The sequence below is a fragment of the Trichechus manatus genome, unplaced genomic scaffold, assembly GCF_000243295.1.
Source record: "Trichechus manatus latirostris isolate Lorelei unplaced genomic scaffold, TriManLat1.0 scaffold00037, whole genome shotgun sequence".
NCBI lineage: Eukaryota > Metazoa > Chordata > Mammalia > Sirenia > Trichechidae > Trichechus > Trichechus manatus.
The window spans coordinates 1,973,512-1,993,219 of record NW_004443973.1 but is presented as its reverse complement, the minus strand read 5'-3'; the positions used below and the strand labels follow the sequence as shown (position 1 = coordinate 1,993,219).

Sequence of the window (19,708 nt, the reverse complement as noted above, 5' to 3'; positions counted from 1 at the left end):
CGCATACTTCTTGTTTCTTTTCCCTCGGTCTATAATATATTTTGCTAAATCCTGGCAGGATTAACACCCCAGCAGGCAAATTCCATTCTCAGTTCTAGTGTCCATCTCCAACAACAGCCGAAGGTTTTTGTTCTCTTGGACTTTAGGTAATGCATGATTTGCATTGTAGGGGATGCATTAGTGCCTTGAAACCACGTGATGGTTGCAGGTTGGTCCAACAGTCCCAGGGAATGGTTTCACTGCTGCTTCTCAGCTCTAAAGTTACAGTGAGGCTTTCATCCGGTCCTAGAGCCCGTGCAATGATGTTCCATTGTTGTCCCCGGACTTCAAACATAGCTTCTGAGAAGCCCCACTTCTAATTTTGTTCCCATGTGTTTAAAATTGTAAGGACAATCTAAATAGCCTGATCGTCAGAGATAAAAAAAAAAAAAAAATTTCCATAATTTGTTTTTGCTTTCCTTTTTTTTTTTAGGCCTTGAAAAATTTATAGTTTTAGCACTCTGTGTAAAACAGTGTACAAAAGAAATGAAAAAATCCCTCATCTTCACGTGACTGGGTTCATAGTAATGAAAACTTTTAAACTGCCCAACTTTTGTTCTAAAAATTTCTCTGGCTTGATTGAAGAAGTCCAATTTGTGGACATAAAACAATGGCAGAAGCACTGGCCAAAAACTCTAATCACAACTTTGAGTGTATTTGTTTGGCCTGAGTTACCAGCTCAGAATTCATGTTCTTATTAAGTCCTTCTATAGGAGTCCATAAAAATGGTCTGAACCAAGTATAGATTTAAAGGGGAGAATAAGCTTGTTGAAAAGCTGATGATTTAGAATGTTTTAGAGCTGTTCTCAGTATCCTGAAATAAAATCCAAATAAAAAGTGATGAGTATGATTTAGTCATATATAGGCATTGATTACTGTATGGCAATTTCACATTGGACTTCATATATCTTGTCAAAAATAAAGAATTTATATCAGCAAATAATAGTTATTAGTATCATACCATTTGGAATTTCTCTTCCTATTTATTCTGCAGTGTATGTGTGTGTGTGTGTGTGTGTTTGAAACTTTGGATCAGAAATCACACAGTCAAATAGCTATAGGGGCTTGGCAGGTGGTGGAAAAGAGCTATGTGGGTTTGTGCAAGTGTAGAACAACTAGAGTCACAGGAACCATAGTGAACTAAAGAGCATAAATCAAGTCTAAAGACACATAAAAACATATTTTAAGTCAAACAAAGAAAATCTATAGGCTAAATTCAGCCCACAAGCCACCAGTTTTTGACCTCTTCTTTGACAGTGAACACTAAAGAGCTGGCACTGGTAGGAGCAGAGGCCACTTCATTCCCAATGAATAACGGGTCTCATACTGGTTTGCTTTTGACATGCTTGAAATCTCTGACATATCTTTCAAGAAAGCCAATATGATGAAAGATATGCCACCATCTTTTAAATAATAAAGCCGCATAGGATTGTATATCCAACTCCAAACCCATTCATGTTAATTAACAAAACATAAAAGAAAAATGTAAGCAAAACAAAATTTTGTGGACTGAAATCTCTTAGAAATGCTGGTGAAATTAGACAACAGCTTGAAAAGAAGATTTCAAAGGTTCCTGTTTCTTGCCCTTAGTGTAATGTTGCACATGGATTTATGGGGTCTTGACATAGCACGAGATTAATTAGGCCTCCATATTTCCTGAGAAAGATGACTTGTTGCTAGTATTTCATGATGGGTACTGCACATTGAGAATGTAGCAGGCCATGAGCTTTCAGAGATATGGGGGGAAAATCTCCTCTTCGTGCTTGACTCTACACAGCCCTGCCTCCAGTCACTCCTTTTCCACTGGCCAGTTCTGGCAGGGCTGCCATACAATCTACATGTATTCCTTGATTGTGCTATCAGTTACAAACAGAATAAGCTATCAGTTAGAAACAGGGTATGGTGAATTTGCAAACTAGGAGCCAACAGGACAAATCTGACCCTCACACATATTTTTTCTGGCCCACACAAAGTTTCAAAAACTTTGAGCCAACATTAAAAATGGGAAGATTTTACATTAAAAAATCTTTTAACGAATAGGAACATCTGGAAATACTGTACCCTCAGATCTGTTGGAGCCCAACAGTGGCTGGCCGCAGCATTCAGGTTGAGTGTATCCTGCTTTCTATGCTTCCAAGGCTGACTACTCCCTATCATCCCCCAGATACCATTCTGAATCATAGTTGCCAACTGTCACTTCTTCTGCACTATAAAATCTCCACTGAGTTAGCATTCCCTTACATACACTTAACTGAAAGGTTGGCAGTTTGAACCCACCTAGAGGCACCTCAGAAGAAAGGTCACAGCTTCTGAAGGTAATAGCCTTGAAAACCTGTGGAGTACAGTTCTGCTCTGCAACACATGGGGTCGTCATGGTGGTGGTAATACATACTTTGGGGCTTTATCATATAACATCTGGACTCAAGTACTCTTCTAAAACAACCACGGACTCTAAAGATAATAAAATTATAGCTTGGATGGAGGGTACAGAGAGGAATTGCTGTGGCAAAGATGAGGCAATATATTCAGACTGTTAATTATAGAGATAGGTTTTAGTTGCTGAACAGTCACTTTGCAGCTTAATTTCTTTCTGAGTTTCATACATAAAATAGGAATCACAATCAGTAGCTCTGGAATTGTTGAGAGGGCTATGGGAGATAACATGTCAGATGTTCAGCAAAGTACCTGACACTTGGTAATTGCTATTAATGAACCTATTATTATGAATACAAGAGACAGTCATACAACCAACTCAAGAACACTGAGCAAGATATTATCTGAAAAGCTAATCCTATTTAAACTCTTTCATATCTACAGCAACATTTGAGGAAATAATGATTACCTCTCAAAGTACTGGTATCGTACCTTCAGCCTTTTTGTCTCACTGCTACCCCCACCACACCAGCAGGACTAACACTTGAGGCTCGTTTCTTACTTTTTCTAGGAGACACTAGATGTATCCACTATATATACACACATCCTTCCTTTCTAGTCCCTGTACCTCCTCTGTATGCTCAAGGCAGTGGGTCTCAACTTTAGTGGGCAGAAATATCAACAAATAAGCTTACTACAAGTTCATATTTCCAAGGTATCACTCCCAGAGTAAATAACTTGACAGAGCAAAGGTGGCCCTAGAAGCTGAACTTTTTAAAAGAGAACCACTGATGCAAATTTCCACGTTTTGGTGAACACTGACGTTTGTTTCGTCATATGTTCCCACTTTTTTGCTATCACTCGGTGTAAAATACTCGTATTTCCTACACGAAGTGGAAAACAAAATGAGGATTAAACCTCCATATGGAAAATAGCTTATTATTTTTAAGGACTAAAGCATTTCAGTAAGTATAATTTTTACCGACAAGCAAATTAAGAACATTTGGAAAAACTAAATATTTATTCACCTGTTAATGTTTTGCTCTGAAAGCTAGCAGACATTTTTTAAATGAATTCAGGAGGACATTTAAGGAAGATAACTCTACCTCGAACAATATTCTACAAACCATTTATTTTAGAAATTAGGTTTCTAGGATAAAAAATAAAATTACCTCTCATGTTTAAAATGACAGGAGCCATTAAGGTGTTTCAAGCCTACGAATGTGTGTCAGTATATTTTTCTTCAGCATTTACTACGTCTTCTGAGTTCTTATGAAGATCAGGTTCACCTAAAAAAAACAAGCAAGCAAACAAAAAACCAAATAAGACTTTGGAAAAACCTAATAAGGTCAGGAGACTGCAGTAATTTGTAGAATGTATGGAAGACTGAATTTTACAACAGATTTTGTGGGATATTTCTCCAAAAGGTACCAGGCATTTAAATTTCAAACTGAAGATTCATAAAGTATAACAAGTCATCTTATGGCAGTTAGACAGCTCTTTGAAGCTGCCATTTAATCTGGGAATACAGAAATGAAACAGATGAGAGATGCTTAAATCCCATGGAAAAATGGTGTATGCGTTTCCTGAATATTTTTTAATGGAAACATTCTTTTAAACAAACACTTTAATGATCGATGTCTTTTACCACACAATGGTTAGTTACTGTGAATTTAAAACAAAAGAGTGTAAAAGAATAGTAAGGAAGACATAATTTGTCAAGACAACCTAATGGAATTTATAGTCCTAGAGTCACTCAGCTTCTATATAAACCTTGAAAACCATTAGCACAGAATATGTTTCAACATTTCTGGAAAGGTTGTAGAGAACTGATTAAAGATAGAAATATACATTTTAAAAATATATGGATGAGAGGCTTACAGCATGAGAAAGAAGGTAAACAAAAGAAGTAGAAATTATTTTTGAGTCACTTAAAATACTTTTATATTTCAAGACGTAGTCATATATGATAGAATGCTCTGTGTCTGAAATGTTTGAAGATATTTCTAACAATTCAGCTTTGCACCCATTAACTTTGAGATGATTCCTTCAACATATATTGTAAGACCATGTGGTATCAGGAGCCCTAGTAACGCACCCTGCTGGCGCTGTGTTTAAGAGCTCGACTGCTAACCAGAAGGTCACCAGTTCAAATCCACCAGCCGCTCCTTGGAAACTCTATGAGGCAGTTCTAGTCTGTCCTATAGGGTCGCTCTGAGTCGGAATTGATGGCAACAGGTTTGCTTTTTGTTTTTGTTTTCAGTGTGGTCTCAGTTGCAACAGATTTTTATTGAGGTCATAAAATTAGTGAGCATAGAGAATATATGTGATGTTTTCACAAAGCAAATTTATTTTGTCTCTCATGGACTCTTTAAAACATATCCAATGGGGGTAATTATCCTTTGTTCCATGATCAAATTCCTGGTAGTCTTATCACTTTTCTGATCATTCTTAGATAATGAAAATGAAGTGTGGTCACTGTAAGCTGCCAAAGTTCCAACTCAGAAGGTCTGGCCATATATTGTAATATACATTAATCTTCAAACAAAGATAGGACTTCCTTCCTACCTTAAGCTTGCTATATAGAGCCCAGAGTGTGGGGTGAGGGAGGAAAGGTGACTTTTATTTTTTTTCATTCTTCTATGCCCTCCTGAGCTGGAACAAGGGAGTAAAGAGGGCTAAGAAAAGCAAGAAAGTTCTTACATGACTAGCACCATTGTAGGATAGCTTTGTACTCACTAGAACTGGCAGATGTTTAGAGAAGAATCTTGTTTTAGGGACACATTCATGGGCTCTTCAGAGACTGTTTGACAGGTGCCGTGGCTAGAGACTTCTCACTATCTTGGTATGGCCACATGGATCTCTGGTTCCTTTACAACCTCCACAGTCCCTGGGAATTAGTTGGCACATGTCCAGTTTCTATCTGCTGAGGTCCCATCACCCTTCCAAATATGAGTGGTACACATTTGTTTCACATGAAACACTGATGAAGCATTTGTCCCCAAAAACTCTGAGGAAAGGCTGAAACCTACACAGCCTCCTTTACTTTGGCTCATGTATCATCATCTAATCCTTTAGATCTCTCACACAGGAACCAGACTCCATTTTCAATATCCTCTTAACTTCAAGCTCTCAAGCATCCTGGTGAAGCTACCTCCTTTGACTGGAGATGAATAGGGAAGCATTCCTACATCTTCCCCAATAGCGGAGCTGTCTTTAAAGAAATCCTCCTTATAAATTCTTCTTCAGTCTTCAATAACCTAACCCTTTCATATGTTTGAACTAGGTGAGAGCTGTTGAATCTCTGCCTCACAACTAATTTTGTTTTCTGACACTTACCACCTTAGGGTCTTGGCTTAAACTTCTGATTTAATATTCTGTTACTTTAGACTAGCACAGAACAGACTGCAATAGAATAACAAAAGAGGAGGGAGTGGAATGGAAAGGATAGAATAGAAGATACTGTATTAAAGGGAAGGTATATAAGTAATTATTTCATTGGTTCTCAAAACTTTTGAGTGAACCTTTTATAATGGGGAAAGGACACTGAGGTTTACCTACCCCCAAATGCTCTTAATTCTAGTGGATAAAGAACAGAATAACTGATCATTGGAAGAGGAACAAAACAACCAAACAATGTAGCAATTACAAAAAATAAATCCCAAAATGATATGCAAAGTACGTCCTAGAATAATTCTATACGTGCAATTAGAAAATCAGCAATAAAAACTACGACCAACTCAAGACGAGTTACGTAGCACTGAAAATAAAGCATCTACCCTGAAAACTGTGGAACTCCTGCTGTTTGCAGGGGCACATGCACAACATTGCCAAGCACTGCATGTTAGCCCAATTACACACTGGATTAGAGTCCTCAGCAAATTCAAATCTTTACTTGTAGAAGCCTTTATAATTAACTTAGGTAATACTATCTGTAAGTAACCCTTAGTCTTTCACGAAAAGAAATATCATTCTGATATATCATTCTGCCAGAAAATAACTTGCATTTTTGATCCATTAAAGATCATCTTAAATGACCTTCATGACCCAAGAGTTGTTAGGCACCATCAAACCAATTTTTGACTCATAGAGACCCCAAGTGACAAAGTAGAACTGCCCCACGTGGTGTTCTAGGCTGTAATCTTTATGGGAGAAGATTGCCAAGTCTTTCTCCTATGGAGCAGCTGAGTGGGTTCAAACTGCCAACCTTTTAAAGGTTAGCAATCAAGAGCTTAACCGTTGTGCTACCAAGCCTCTTTGGCCCAAGAGTCATCTATGTAAAAGACCTCAAGAAACATCAATGGTAGTGAGAAGTTCCAAACATTTTTTAATCATGGGCTCCTCCTGTAATCTGATAAAACCTATGGACTCCTTTTTGCAACAAAATTCTTAAATAAATAAAATACATAAGATTAAAAAGGATTCTACTTACATTAAAATGTAATTATCAAGGTATTTAAGTAAACATAGTGGTGTCATACAGTAATACACATACTTCTCTATTAATGCATTAAATAATAAAGTCTAGCTGCAGGTCTATTATCTACATAATTTTGAAGTAATGATGGCATATGATATTTCAAGATATCTCCAAGAATTTAAATTTGTTATGAAAATATCTGTGACTTCTACTGGTAACAAACACAAGTACCATGAATGTTACATTCTATTGTTTTCTAGAAATGAAGGAAATGCTAAATTTTAATAAAAGGTTAGTAAAAATCACTCTCATAGTGGACAGACCCCATCTGTGTAGCCCTGAGTTCAGACCTTTAATCTAGTTCGACTTCATTTTACAGGTGAGGAACAGGCCCAAATGATCAAAGGATTTCCACTAGTGCAGACCACCAATAGAACCTGAAGTCAAAACTGTTAGCTTTTAACTCACTGCTACTACAACAACACCAGCAAACTGACCTTGTACATTCACTTTATCAAAGTGATTTGCAAGATTACACATATAGGAAGCTACCCCTTAGGAATGCAAACAGAATATGATCTGTTTAAAACAAGTGCACAGGAGCTCGTTAGATACTACAACAAGGAAAAAGGTAGTGGAAGTAGAGGACCTTGGATTACTCTATCTCAAAGAGCTTTTAGGTGTTCATCTAAACCAGTGGCAAAAGTTAAAACTTGGAAAAAATTGTTTGTAAAATGATGGAAACATTTTGGCTTCGATTTCTAAAAAGAGTCTAAATTCAGCAGGGGTGGGGAGTAGTCACGGGGGGACAGACCTAGCAAGACAAATAAAAATCCTCTAAATTTAGATAATCCAGGTTCTTAGCTTGCAATTTGCGGTCACTATTATTTTATTAGAATCGTAGTACATTAGTTTCGTAGATGACGTAAAATAATCCCTGCAGTGAGTAACACAACAAAGCACACTATCAGAGGATGTTAGAGACTTCAGCTCTCCAGTCATGGTGTCGCTGAACTACTGTTTGTAAAGTAATAAATTATTACACAGTTGAAAATGTAACAATAATAATTAACACTTAGTGAACACCTCCTAGGTGGTCAACACTATTCTAAGTGCTTCACACATCTTAACACACTTAATCCTCATAACAACCCTATGAGGTAGGGTTTAACAACTGTTGCAACTGAGGTATAACTTGAGTAACCTGCCCAAGGTCTCAAAGCTGACAAGTGGCTAGATCTCTCTGAAAAAGCCAAACCAGAATTATCACCTCTAGTTCCACCATTTGTCAAAGTACAATTGCCCACAATACTTCCTCCACCACTTCTGCCATATCCACATGCCACCTATCCTTTTACTTACTAATATTCTTTTTAATACCTTTTCTTTTTTAGAGCAGTTTTAGGTTTATAGAAAAACTATACAGAAAGTACAGAGTGCTCATGTACTCCATAAACACAGTTTCTATTAACATCTTGTATTAATGAACCAATATCGCTATATTACTATTAACTACAGTTCATAGTTTACCTAAGGGTTTATTCTTTGTATTATAAAGTCTTCTGAGTTTTGACAAATGCATAATGCCATGTGTCCACCATTACAGTATCATGGAGAATAGTTTCACTGCCCTTAAAATGTCTTGTGCTCCAATTATTCATCCCTCCTCCCACCCTCCCCTGAACCTCTGGCAATCTTACCTAATATTTTTCTTTACACAGATTTTAAATCTACTCCCTTTTAAAAGCTTAGTTTTGTCTTCAACAGTAATTTTTTAAACAATAGAGATAACAAATTAGATATGCTGGTGATATTTTTCTAATACGTAGGATTCATAATTAAAACAAAAGATTATTTCTTTTATAGATACAAAAACACAATTGATTTAATAGTTTATAAGGCATTCTCACATATATTTATAACTTGTCCAACCCAACAACCCTTGATGAGTAGGAAAGTCATCACTGTGGTTTCCATCTTAGGGATGAAGAACACATGATCAGAGGGAAAAATGACTTCTCCAAGGCACCATAGCCTAGTGAGTTTGGAAGACAGAGCTCCAAATTATTCCTCAGAAAAATACTCCTGGTAAATTTCCATACTTAACAGCAATAGCAAATAGTGTTTTAAAATTCCTTACCCCACAAAAACTTGGTGAGAACAGTCTTTTCAACAAAAAGACTAGTGCTGGAGTTACACTGCATTCTCATTTCTTCACGGGAAAAATATTATCTTTGCTATGTATATCAGTATTTCTTTAAGTAGGCAGATTTGTCTAGGTTGCTTCAATTTTATTTTTGGTCCATTTATGCAGCTTATCTGGCAGGTAATTAGAATGAATTGATAAGCAAAGATTAAAAATTATAGTCACTGGAGAAATGTAGGGAAAAAAACAGAGCTTCTGAACCTGATGGGTGTTTTGGCATCTTATAATTTGCATTATACTATGGGAATAGGAAGTCTTGGACATCAGACGAAAGCACTCTCGCTATGTTAAGATTCTGCCCTTAATTTAAATGCATCTGCAGAGGACACATTTTTAAGTGGGCTTTCTGCCTTCCACTCTACATGAAGATAACATAAGAGAAGGGAGGACTGAACACTAAGAGAGATGAAAAGGAAGGTAGGGCTTCTGAAGAAAAACTCCACCTACTTCCCAAATATGTTCTCTCCAACCCTGTAAAGTTAAATGAAGTAATTTTTGATAAAGTGTCATACAAAACACAAACCAGGAAATCACTCAATTATTTCTTGGCTCCCTAAAGCAAAACAGAACAAAAAATCTAATTTCAAGGAAAACACAGAGACTTACATTAGCAAACTCTAGAATGAATCCATACACCCAATATTCAAGTGTTAGGCCTTTAAATTACAGGTGATTACAGTGTAATCTACAGGTGATCTAGAGAATATGAAAGATTTCTATGGACATTCTTCTGTCATTCAACAAAATTATATTCAACTTGGGGAGATACCACCATGCCATGCAGCCAGAGGTGAAGTGGAGAAGCAGAGTCTGAACAAAGGCAGGAGGCTGAAAACAAAAAGATGTGCCAATACAGATGTGAAGCCCAGTTGAAAACACTTTCCCTAGAAATCCACTGGTTGAAGCAACAATTTCTCCATTCAAGTACCACTGTTTTAGAAGAAGGCTCTAATACCTAATAAATGCAATTAGGGATTTGTGTGATTGACTCACAGATTCTTTAAAATAATAATAATAATAATAATAATAAGGCAGCTCTAATGACAGGGAGACAGTAAGAGCATTGATTTATCCTAGGGGGTTGGGGAGCTGGGAGGGTGGCACCTGAGAGAGAGAGACAGAGAGAGAGAGAGGGAGGGAGAAAGAGAGAGTCTGGAGTAGTGACCTTAAGGTCATTCAAATCACAGTTTGATTGCCTTAGAGTGGCAGGAAAGGATTGTGGAAATGATACGATTTGGTTTTTCAGGCCAAGTCGACTGAGAGGCAATCCAGCTTCTCAATCAAGGAAGAGATGGGATGAAAATTAAATCTGGGAGATGTGCCAAGAATTCCTTTTATCATTTATAAGTAGAAAAAAATTACATAGAGAATACTGATGAGTTATAAAAGCTGTAACTTATTTGAAATAGTAGACAGATGCCTTGTTGATGTGATTTCATTTTGAATTAATAATGTAAAATAGGTCATTATTCCACTCGTACTATGCTTTATAGAGTCTTTTCGGCTCTGCCAAGAAGTTGCTGCACAGATGAATCAAGCTAGCTGTTGGAAGCTATCTACATCCTTCCTGAAGAAGTCGAGGATCCTGGTCTTACCTATTTTCAAAGACGTACTCTACTGCTCTTTGAGGGTAATTCCAGTCATGAGGAAATTATGTTCTTTAGTGGTAAGATAATTTTTTTTTTTTTTTTTTTGCATGAGTTTCCATTTAGGGAAGTTAAGAGGAAAAAACAGTGAGTCAGGAAAGGATGTCTACTTTGATTTTGCTCTTAATTTTCCCCCGTGGAGACCAAAACCACTTATAATCCTCAACTAGTCAAATACACAAATTTCAGGCAAAAGGGTATCTATTACAATAAGAAAGATTCAGAAAATGCTAGTGGTAACCCAAAATTTTAGGGATCTTTAGATGTCTCTAGTGATATTCTATAAATATTATTTGACGAATTTGTAGACAGTGTTGAATTGGCACTACCAAATGCCCGAACAAATAATTGGGTTTTTTTTTCCATCTTATTTAGCTTTAAATCATCAAAGCTTAGAGGGTTTGGTTGGTACCTAAGTAGATTAAGGCCCCCCAATCAGGCCAAGATAAAAATCAATTCTACATATCCCACTTATTTCTAACCTGGATGAGAAAGTCTCTAGTGTTCTTACAAGATGCCTTTCATGCTATTTATTTCTCTCTTATGTACATGCTGCTATCTAACTTAGGCTGTATGATGAGGGGCTCTTTAACGGGATGTGTGGAGAGAGTCGCTCTTATGTACTTAGTTTTTGAAAGTAGCAGCAGAAGAAATTGCTTCTCTGGGCATACATGCAAGTTAGTCTTATTGAAGTACACTTAAACTGTAAATTCATGCTTTAAAATGAAAGCACTTTAAGCAATTAGTCACAAAGTACTTTGTTGATCTACAATCATCCAACAGGATGTATGTGGGTCCCTGATCTATAAAGACCGATATAACAGGATTACTCTCATCATGGAGGTGAGCTTATTTAAAATAAATTGTGGGCGCTCTATTATCTCTGTATCAAACTAACATCAAAACGATTATCTTACTCTCACTGAACAGCTTTTATCTGATGAGATTTCTGTTTCTTACTGATATCTATGGGTCTTCCCTAATCAGCAGACCTGCTCAACATATTTTATAGATGCCTATCCCAAGAAAGAAGGACGATGTGGGAACACGGGGAATGCTTTCTTTATCCAGAGTGCTGAATTCTTTTTCACCTCCACAAAATTTTCCTGATATGAATTAAAATTAGTGCAAGCCTTCCAAGATTAGTTCCTAGTAACTGTCCTGTTAAAAATTGGGCCTAGATTGTGCTTTGAAGGTGATATCGTGATAAAGTTTGAACATCAGATTCGTGAAGGTTTTCACCGTCTCCCTTTGAAGACATCTTAAATCCCTTCTGAAGGAATCTCTTGGTTCACTTTTCCTTTCCCCTTCACTTTTCATAATTTCTTCTTTGGAGAGGAAAAATTATGGAAATTAAATATATATGACAAAGGTCAAAGACTTCAGCTATAAGTCTCTTTCGCATGATTTCTGGGAACTTCCTAGATTCCTGTAGTTAAAAGGGAAAGTTATATTAGCCAAGGTATCCAAGATGAACAAAGGTCCCAAAAGAAGTAAACTCAGGAGAACTGAAGAGCTTTGACTGTCTATAAAGTCTAAATATAGGCATACTTTAAGGGAGAAAAACTAAGGTGGTAAAATTATTTTGAGAAAGAATTGAATTGCCGTGAACCAAGTTTGCTGGACTTAGATAAAATGTCCTCTTTGTAATAGAGGCTACAGAATGCTCTCTTTTTCAGAAGGCAAGTACCTTAAGTGTCAGAATCCTCAACTGAAAGTATTTAGACAGAGGTTGTGCATTTTCAGCTCTCTAAAATGGACAGCCACAACAACAATTCAAAATTAAGAAATTCCATTCCTTCATTAACTCATGCAAAAACCTGGGTGGCTTTGAAAGGTATTTGGGAGATATAGTCTATAATGTATCTTGGCAGATGAGTTACGAATGGAAATGTGAGAGAAGAGTCAAGATCATTTCACCATACAGTGGTTCACTCAATTGATCAATTGAATTGACCCAGTGCATGTTTTACCATGGGATAATCATAATCTCATATCAAAATCAGTATGGGAAAGTCATATATTTCCATAGTAAACTTCTTTTAATGAAGCCTTCTCTAAGCTCTCCATACAAGCTGGAGGCACATATGTGAACCCAGGGGAATAATAATTATAGAAAACACTAGGTTCCAAGCAATTTACACATATTATCTCATTTAATACTCACATAGTTCTGTGAGATAGACATTTGTGACATATTTTTTATCATCTCCACTTCACAAATGAGCAAACAGAAAAACAGATAAATAGCTTGCTCAAGGGTCACACAGCTAAGTGATGAAACCATAACTGAAGTAAGATAGTCCAATTCCAGAGACCTAGCTCCCAACTCTATACCATCCTTTAATACCTGCTTTTTTTTTTTTTTTTTTTTTGGTCTTTCCTCAGTAGGAGTATATGCCTTATCTTTAAATAAAATCTGATGGGAAATTATAACCGAATATTTCTTTCTAAAGGCAGAAATAGTAAATAAGAATAATTATATTTCTTAGTGAAAATATATTCTTTAATACTAGAAACTAGCCAGTCTAAGCTAATTAATTATTGACTACTACTAGTAGTAACCATTAATTAGCTTAACCATTAAGTTCACTGTTAGAAGATCACGATAAAGCAGATGTAAAACAGCAGCTGTTAAAAACAGGCTTTTTCCATGAGACCGGAAGAACTGGATGTTGCCCGGCTACTATCACTGAAAATTTTGATCAAAGATTCTATAGAAAAATCCTGACCAGAAAGGGGAAAAACATGGAACAGAACTTCAAATTCTTATGAAAGCCAGACTTCTGGAGCCATTGAGGCTAGGTGATCCCCCCATCATACCCCGAAACTATAGCCCTGAAGAAACTTTTAAACCTTAAACCAAAAACTATCTCCTCAAACATCTTTAAAGGAAACAATAGTTTAGCTTTTAGTAAGGAATGTTTGCATTGAGTATTGTGCCCTTTTAAAGAATCATCTATGTGATCAAATTGACAACAGCAACTCAAAAGGTTAGATGAGAAGTTTAGGAGACGGAGTTTTTATTAATGATGGTGAAATAATTTGGAAAAGGATATCGAGAAAGGTGGCACAATGTGAAAAATGTAACCAATGTCACTGATTTGTACACATAGAAATGTTGAATTGGTGTATGTTTTGTTGAGTACATTTTTACAAAAAAAAACAAAAAGCAAAAAACAGTCTCTACAGGCAGGAAATAACACGGCTACTCTTAAACTGAATCATGTAGTGGACAGGTCATTCTTAAATCCAACAAAAACAGTATATTAAACCATTCTTATCCCTGCTCTTTACTCCCACTATAACACAAATATTTTTTCAAAGATATCTGTCCCTTTAAATTTTCATGAATCATTTTTTTAAAGGCAGAGAAACATTAAATGTTGCTCAGAGGGACAAATGATACAGTTGATATTAAAGACAAGTAAGTCAGTGAAAGTCACACTACCTTTCTGATGTTTTAAAAATGGGACACGTAGTGGGGTTGTTAACCAGTGTCATAAAACAATATGTGTATTACTGTTTCATGAGAAACTATTTGATCTGGAAGCCTTCACCTGACGTACAATTAAAAAAAAAAAATTAAAAAAAAATGGGACATTCAAAGCGAAAATGGGTAGATGGACTTTATTGCAGAAAGAACATACAAAACTAGTGACTAGCCACTTAAAGAAAATTTATTGGCACTCACCATATTATCTTAGCAAAGAGAAATGCTACACAATGCCATTTCAACAGATGTTTGAAAGCATAAAGATGCTGATGTAGCTACCAGATGAATCTATCCCCATGGCACTGAAGTCAGGTGAACGGAAGAATTTGTAGCTGTTATTAATGTGGTTCATGAAGCCAACTTGACAATCTGCAAAAATGGTTTCCCTTTCTCTCACAGGGCCAGGTAAATTTCCAGCAAATAGATTGAAATCTCCAAATCTACTGGTCAAATGAGAGCTGCCACCACACATGAGGCTTTACTTAAAAAAGGTGTTTTATTGATCAGGACAATTTATGCTTCCATGGACTGGTTTTTGCATCTGAAAAAAAGGTACTTATTGTTAACAATCTAGAGAAAATGTAAAGATGTTGTGAAAAAAATTAAATTGTAATTAGCATTTATAATCAGCTACGTCTACAGGAATTAACGGTGTTAAAATTATGAAGATAAGCATAATTGACTTATTTTCTTAATTTTTGATATATTTTGTTTTTACTACTGAAGTCTTTTGGGATTTTTGTATTCATCAGTGGTGATCTTGAGATGATTCATTTTTTTCTAATTCAACTATTGTTTTCCCCATTTGAATTGCTGGCTAAAAATCATTCAAGGTGATAGCCTGGATTCCTAGGGAGTACAATGCCTCATACATAGAAGGCACATATTAAGTGTTTGTTGATTTCAACTAGAATAGACACTCCAGAATTAATGAGAGGTTATCTTGAAAAATATGGACATCATTTATTAACAAATAGTATATAAGCATTTGGATGTAGGATTATATTTATATAAAGAGGTTATTATCTTTAATTTATCTTAAAAACAAAAACAAAACATGCTTCCATTTCTTTTATCATCAGAAAATGTCTTTTTTCTACTATCTTGTTTAATAACACTATCAAAAAAATCATAAAGCTTCAGGTTACAATATGACTTTCAGGTAGAATTGCACTCTATCACACCTTAATCTCCTAAGAAACATCAATAAAATCATTATTTTGTGTGTGTGTGTGTGTGGTGTGTATGTATCTCACAGGTTATAATTATATCCAATGTAATCCTACTTTTTAATAATTTAATATAAATATCATAAGTATTTTCCCAGCTAATAAACATTTCATTGTGTAAAAATTACATACTATTTTCATTGGTTAAAGCTGAGTAATGAATAAGGACAACAGAAGAATTGATGCATTTGAATTTTGGTGTTAGTGAAGAATATTAAATATACCATGGACTGCCAGAAGAAAAAACAAATCTGCCTTGGAAGAAGTACAGCCAGAATGCTCTTTAGAAGTGAGGATGGCGAGACTTTGTCTCATTTACTTCCCTGGAGTAGGACATCATGCCTGGTAAAGTAGAGGGTCAGAGAAAAAGTGGAGAATCCCTACAGAATGGATTGATACAGTGGCTGCAACAATAGGCTCAAACATAGCAACAACTGTAAGGATAGTGCAGGACTGGGCAATGTTTCATTCTGTTATTTATACATAGGGTCAGCACCTAACAACAACAATTTTATTTGGATTTCATTATGGTAGAGTGAGGGGGAGGGGCAATTTTGGCTGAATATGGGTTTTGGAGAGCAATTTTTAGCCCATTGGAGGTTCCTTCCCTTTCCTACTTACAAGGCTTTATACAGACTCCATCTCTAGGAAAGTCTTAAGAATATAATCTAAGTATAGAATATTATACACTGAAAAATATACTGAATATAAATACAGTATATATTACATGGAGCCCTGTTGGCGCAGTGGTTAAGCTTTTAGCTGCTAGCCAAAAGGTCGGCAGTTTGAATCCACTAGCCACTCCCTGGAAACCCTATTGGGCAGTTCTACTCTGTCCTATAGGGTTACTCTAAGTCAGAACTGACTCGGTGGCAGTGGGTTTGGTTTGTTGTTGTTATATATTATACGTAGTATGGGGTCCTGGTGGCACAGTAGTTAAGAACTCAGCTGCTAACCAAAAGATCTGCAGTTTGAATCCACTAACCACTCCTTGGAAACCCTGTGGGGGCAGTTCTACTCTGTCCTATAGGGTTACTCTAAGATGGAATCGACTCGGTGGCAACAGGTTTGGTTTTTTTGTTTGTTTGTATTATATAGTAGGAATTACTCACATTTATTCATTTGTACGTAAACATGGCATACATTTTGTATACGAAAAAAACAAATACTGTAAGTTCTGGGTTATCAAAATAAAACAATGGCAAAGACTTCATTATCTAAAACTGTTAAGCATATTAACAGTGAGATATTGCTCAAAGAAAGAAAAAATTATATGTAATGCTCAGTAAGGACCACCCCTTGACCAAAAGAACAGAATGTACACTCTGGATTGAGAGGATCAGTTAAAGCTTCTGGAAATAAACTCATAACCTGACTACATCAAACTATCGATAAAATCTCAAAGAGAGTTGCCCCAAGACAGAGCAGTTTCACAGACCACCCCCACTTACAGATTCTGTAAGGAACACACCTTCTGACCACTTGTCTTCCTACCAGTCCAGACTTTTGTGTGTGCTAGTCCTACCACCCTTGGGGAACCCATTTCTTCACCATCACTAAGCCAGTCAGTAATCACGAAGGGGATGCATGCCTCCCTCCCTGCCTTCACTTCTCCTTTTATTGTCCACACAAACACAAGTGTGAGGACACACATACACACCCCAATATCACTTAAAATGCCCCAGAGTTTTGCTGCTGTTCACAGTTCCTTTATCCATAAACAATTTGGGCAAGCCTTCTGTTCTGGAAGAAAGTTTAGAAAATCTAACTAAATCAACCTGTAGCAATTAACTTCTAGTACATGATCTAGAAACTATCCAGAAGGCTACTGGCTATGAATTCAGACAAACTGGATATAAATACCAGCTTTTTCAAAGACTAATTTTGTGAACTTAGACAAATAATTTAGGTTCTCTGAGCCTAAATTTGGTCGGACTAAAATTCTTTCCTTATAAAGTTGCTATAACAAATGTCTGTATAAATGACCAACAGATGAATGAAGAAACGGTGTTAAATTTCACTCTCAAGTATGTAATTTTCAACATTTTAAAATAAAAATTTCTATGGAATATAAATTGCACGTTTGAAAGCTCATTGGATCAGTTGTGCTAAAAGTAGACAGAAGTAGATTTCATGAAGCATTTACTCTAGTCTTTGGGGTAAGGTTTCACAAGAAATTGTTTCCTGTTTCTTGCATTTACTCCTGCCATGTTGCTAAGCTATTTTCTGTGTATTGTAGGAAACTGTGAAAAGGAATGAGAAGGTTAGATGCATCTGTAATATGTACCAGCCTATGATCTTGGGTGACTTATTTGGCTCCCCTGGCCCTCAGTTTCCACATCGGTAAATGGCGACAATCATACCTAAATCATAGGATTATTTGGTGGATTAAGTAGGATAATGGCTGCTACAGAACTCAGCATGTGCCTGGTACATAGTATGTACTTAGTAGAATATGAATCTGCGTACTATTTGGCATTAATAGCAATATAATTACAAAAATAATTTACCATACATAATATGCAATATTGCATCTTAAGATATTTCAAATGTAGAATTCAATGTATAAAGTTTAATTGGTAAACTATCACAAATCTACTAAAATAGTAATCATAATGTATACTCAATCTTTCTTTTAAAAATTTTAATACTTTCCCATAAAATTTAAATGTTTCCCTTATGTTTGGTGGGAAATAATTCTAGTTTGTGGTTTTAATTTTCAAGCAATTATATAGGTCCTATAGGTTTGTGTATGTGTGTCTTTTATTTCCTAGTGAGAAATTCAATGAGCTTTTATTGCAATACATATGGTTTTAAATAAACCTGTTTGTCTACTATATTATTATATGCTCAATGCTATTTCAAATAAATCATAATAATGTTTAAAAATAAGAAAACACCTGTTGTTGGTGTTAGGTGCCGTTGAGTAGATTACAACTCATAGCGACCCTATGTACAACAGAACAAAATGCTGCTTGGTCCTGTGCCATCCTTGCAATCATTGCTATGTTTGAGCCCATTGTTGCAGCCACTGTGTCAATGCATCCCATTGAGGGTTTTCCTCTTTTTCTCTGACCCTCTACTTTATGAAGCATGATGTCCTTCTCCAGGGACTGGCCCCTCCTGATAACATGTCCAAAGTAAGTGAGACGAAGTCTCGTCATCCTTATTAGTAATTCCTTATTAAACCCATTGTCGTCGAGTTGATTCTGACTCATAGCGACCCTACAGGACAGAGTAGAACTGCCCCATAGGGTTTCCAAGGAACACCAATTCCTTATTACTTCTTAGTAATTCCTGTGATGATTTTCTGACTGATTACAAAGGTTGGTTATATGTACAGAGATTTAAAAAGTCCCTGCCTTAAAAGTGTTCAGGAAATTAAACTTTTTAAAGGAATTCTAATGAAATTTAAAATAATATCCAAACAGTGATCATGCCAGAACCTTCAAGGTTCTTCAGTACATGCTTGAAGAACCATAGGTGTCGTTTTAGGTCAACTGCCAGGCTTTTGTTTTGTTGAATGGGTTAAGTTTGAAGCCAGAGCCAAATCGCTTTGAGCAACTAAGGTGATTTCACAGTCAGAGTGGGGAAAGGAAGGGAGAGAGAGGAGATCTGGAATCAAGAGGAATCTAAAACTATGTATTTTGGTGTGAGAACAGGGATGGGTGACAAATAAAGAGATTTACGTTGTACTCTGATGTGTAATGTACCCTTCTCTTCTGTCTCCCCATAAAACCCTTGAGGTGACAACAATGCTTCCAATGTACCTGAATGGGTTAAATATTGGGAGTATATGACAAAGTGTTGCATATAGCCTCTGTGTGAGCATTGGGCAAAACCAAAGGCTGTCTGATGGGACTCAGTCACATTCTGGTTACACATCAAACGCCTGCTAGACAAGAGAGGTACCTGAGATTAGTCCAAAGGACTAATGGACCACAGCTACCACGGCCTCCACCAGACTGAGTCCAGTACAGCTAGAAGGGGCCCAGCTACCACCACTGACTGCTCTGACCGGGATTACAACAAAGGGTCCCAGACAGAGCTGGAGAAGGATGTAGAACAAAATTCTAACTCACAAAAAAAAGGACCAGATTTACTGGCCTGACAGACTGGAGAAACCCCAAGAGTATGGCCCCCGGGCACCCTTTTAGCTCAGTGGTGAAGTCATTCCCAAGGTTCACCGTTCAGCTGGGGACTGGACAGCCCCATAAAACAAAACGGAACTAATGAGGCACAGCAGTCCAGGGACAAGGACTAGAAGGCAGGAGGGGACAGGAAAGCTGGTGATAGGGA

The 19,708-nt window shown here is 36.6% G+C and overlaps 1 protein-coding gene across 4 annotated transcripts in view; it reads right to left on the bottom strand.

Moving 5' to 3' along the window:
• Positions 1 to 455: 455 nt before the first annotated feature.
• PDE1A (phosphodiesterase 1A) overlaps positions 456 to 19,708 on the bottom strand; it is a 371,161-nt gene continuing 351,908 nt past the window's right edge. The window contains exons 14-15 of one of the 4 annotated variants that reach the window (XM_012555301.1): positions 3,585 to 3,701; positions 456 to 853 (exon numbers count right to left, since the gene is read on the bottom strand). In XM_012555301.1, the coding sequence (XP_012410755.1) occupies positions 3,628 to 3,701 (74 nt within the window). In that variant the 3' untranslated portion in view covers positions 456 to 853; positions 3,585 to 3,627. Of the gene's footprint in view, positions 854 to 3,584; positions 3,702 to 14,350; positions 14,722 to 19,708 lie in introns of those variants that run through there. The other 3 variants (XM_004375447.2, XM_012555303.2, XM_012555302.2) reach the window with 3 other exon arrangements.